At 38.1% G+C, this 3,426-nt stretch overlaps 1 protein-coding gene across 1 annotated transcript in view; it reads right to left on the bottom strand.

Annotated features, from left to right (window-relative positions):
- Positions 1 to 3,426, bottom strand: part of Garin2 (golgi associated RAB2 interactor family member 2) — a 25,423-nt gene that overhangs the window by 11,256 nt on the left and 10,741 nt on the right. Inside the window, exon 4 of the mRNA XM_048798432.1 lies at positions 2,637 to 2,790. Coding sequence (XP_048654389.1) covers positions 2,637 to 2,790 — 154 coding nt within the window. The remainder of the gene's footprint in view (positions 1 to 2,636; positions 2,791 to 3,426) is intronic.

Raw genomic sequence — 3,426 nt, 5'->3', positions numbered from 1 at the left:
AGGGGAGGGGAGGGGAGGGGGGATAGTAGAGGATAGGAAAGGCAGCAGAACACAACAGACACTAGTATGGCAATATGTAAATCAATGGATGTGTAACTGATGTGATTCTGCAATCTGTATATGGGGTAAAAATGGGAGTTCATAACCCACTTGAATCAAAGTGTGAAATATGATATATCAAGAAACATGTAATGTTTTGAACAACCAACAATAAAAAAAAAGAAAAAAAAAGAACATAGATAATAGTAAAATGTAGTAAAAAGTAGGAATTGTGAGTTTTGGCTATTTATTGTCATTGGTTTGGATGTAAATTTATATATGTTATTATAATTATTACTATTATTATTATTTTGCAGTACCAGGGATTAAATTCCAGGCTTCATACATGCTATATCCCACTGAGCTATATCCCTAGTAATATAACTTAATTTTTAATGATGGCTGGATTAAGCCAGGCATGGTGCATATATTTGTAATTTCAACTACTCAGGAAATTGAGGCATAAGGATCTCTTGAGCCTAGAAGTTTATTGCCAGCTTGGACAACACAGCAATACCTTGTTTCTGTTAATAAACAAATAATAAAATAATGATAATAATGGCAGGACTTAAAGACCAACTTGTAAACTTCCTGAACACTTGCCAATAGGCCCAACTCCAGCCCACCATTGGATATGGGGTCATGGAAATATACTTTGAGGAGGGGACTCCTAGCTGAGACCTGAAGAATGTGAGAGGTAAACTGACTGGTGGAGGGAAGAAGTTTCTGGGAATAGGAACAGTATATGTAGAAACCCCAAAGTCCAGTAATCTTGGGCAATAACATCTCTGTTAGTTGGCAAAAGAAGAGACTGTTAAAGGGGTTGACAGAAATGTGAAGGAAACCACAGAAGAGCTACACTGGTTTCTCAGTTGTATGAGAACTAGTTCAATTAAAAAATAAACCACTTATAAACAAATATATTCCAAAAGAAGTTGTGATCCATACTCCTCACAGCCTACCCAAAGCTGTGCCTCTGATGAACAGAATCCTGGATTTGTTCATTATCCACTCTTCAGAGATGGTGACTCAGTTCTGAGGTTAAATCCCAATTAACCTAAAACTGACTTGGGACCCCTCCTGCTTGCCTGTGACTAATTTCAACAGGGGCATGTGGAGAAGGCCTGGCCAGTGAGAAGCAGGTGGGGGCCTCCTGGTGGCTCTGGGAAGGTTTCTCAACCCTCACAAGAACACAGCAGGATGAGATGTTTCTCTTGTGTTCCTGGCAGCTGTCACTGCAAGTGTCTTGTTAGAGAGCAAAAAGAGAACCCAGCACCCTGGGCTCTTCACTCTATTTGAGATTATTGTTTTTGTTTGGTTTGGTTTTTTTTTTTTTTTTTCATTTGAACCCATTGAGTCAGGAATCTGAGTAGCTTGCTACCAAGGACATACTGACCAGGAGAGGTTGTGGTGTACCTTGAAGGGTATGACTTTTTTTTTTTAAATAGTTTTTTTAGTTGTGTATGGACTCAATGCCTTTGTTTTTATGTGGTGTTGGATCGAACCCAGTGCTTCACACTTGCAAGGCAAGTGCTCTGTAACTGAGCTACAATACAACTCTAGCCCTGAGGAGTATGACTTTTTCCCAAATTATCATGTGGGGCTGTGTCTGATCTATAGACTGTTAACTATCTCCCCAGTGTAGGTCAAGTGTCATGCAATGAAAATATTCCAAAGGTAATTTGAAAAGGGCATAGGAAGAAAAGTGAAAAAATAAAATAAAATATTATTGGTAGGAAACAAATATGTAGAAGGCAAAGAGCATCAAATCATGACTTGCTACTAAAACAAATGTTTCTAGAGGCTTCACTTCCTGCTATATTATACTGGGGCTGGAGGGGTCATGCTAAGTTAGGAATCAGTGCCCAAAACATGTTTACGAAAGGTGAAGTCTCCTTACCTTTGAAGAAGGGTTTGTTATCCTCCCTGTCACCCCTCTGTGGAATCAGCTGAGTAGCTGCTAGAATATGTTGGAATTGGAATTCAGTGTGGCTGTTAGGCATTGATGAGGCATTTCCCAACCTTTTCAATTAGAAGTATGGCCCACCCACTGAGCTCCTTTCTCCATTTATTTATCTGAATATTCTAATGTCAAATGTGTAGAGGAGAGTTTGTGCAGCTTACAGATGTGCTGACAAGCAGTTGCATTCCCAACATAGGCACGTTTTTTAAGGAAAAAGTCAGGTTTTCTCCCTGACACTATCTGAGCTAAGATTCATTATAATCCTTAGTTTGTTACAGATGTTTTTCTTTCAAATATCTTGTAAGTCTAAGAAAGAAGTTATCTGAATGTTTTCCTGTGACAGTATGCTTTAAAAGTCACTTGCTGTGACTTTGGGAATATTATGTTAGAATGACAATTATGGTAGCATCAGGACAGAATTACTAAGAGTTTGTTGGGAACATTTGAAATTAATGATCCTTTAACATTGTTATTATTTCAGTTTCTTTGAAGTTCCAAAACTGTTCCCTTTAATGTTATCACATATTCCCTCACTACATTTAAGACAAGTTTCTTCCCAACCTTTTCAATTGTCTTTGAGAAAATTAAATGCTATGATTACTGGAACTGAATTTAGGGCCCAAGTTTTATTTACCTGTATAAAATTGCTCTCTAACATGGGAGGAGACACAAAAGGGGCATATTCTCCTCCATCCAACATATTTTGAAGATCTCCTGGACTGCAAGGTTGTGGGGCGCAGAGTGCATCTTGCTCATTGGTCGACTTCCTATTGATTTTCTTCATTATGCTTATATGCAAACATCAAAAAATTGAAGGAATGGAAGTGCAATTAATGAATACAGAGAGAATATAATATAATTAAGTTGGCTCATTTTTCATTAATTCAGCAAATTTTATCAACATCATGATATGCTTGGCATTTTGCCAGGCACTATAGATACATCTAAATAGGACTGATAAGATCCCTCATGTAGTTTATATGCTATGGGGTGACAGATAGTAAGCACGCCAAAAAAGTGTGTGGGGGGATTGGATAATAGGAACTATAAAGACCATAAAAGAGATATCTGTAATAAAGGTGGCTGAGATCTGTGGCTGGCAACAACACCTATAGGGTAATTAGGAAAGACCTTTCTAGGAGTTTTCTCAATATATACCCTTTCCCCAAATATAATTTCTTACCTCTGTAACTAATGATCCCACTGTACTTTATGTCATCCAGTGTTCTCTAATCCTTTTTTGTGAGTAGGATATCGAAAGTAAACTAAACTGGTTAGCTTCCTGTTCTAAACTGAGAACACTTCTTTCATGCTATTCATCTATGACTGAGGCTTACCTTTTGGTTGAGAGGAACTGGTGGACATTTGTTTGCTGTCTAACTCTAGTGCTCTCTCTCTCTCTCTCTCTCTCTCTCTCCCTCCCT

Source organism: Marmota marmota, unplaced genomic scaffold (assembly GCF_001458135.2).
Source record: "Marmota marmota marmota unplaced genomic scaffold, marMar, whole genome shotgun sequence".
In the NCBI taxonomy this organism is placed as follows: Eukaryota; Metazoa; Chordata; class Mammalia; order Rodentia; family Sciuridae; genus Marmota; species Marmota marmota.
Note: the sequence above shows the minus strand (reverse complement) of the source record. Positions and strands in the feature narration are given on the sequence as shown.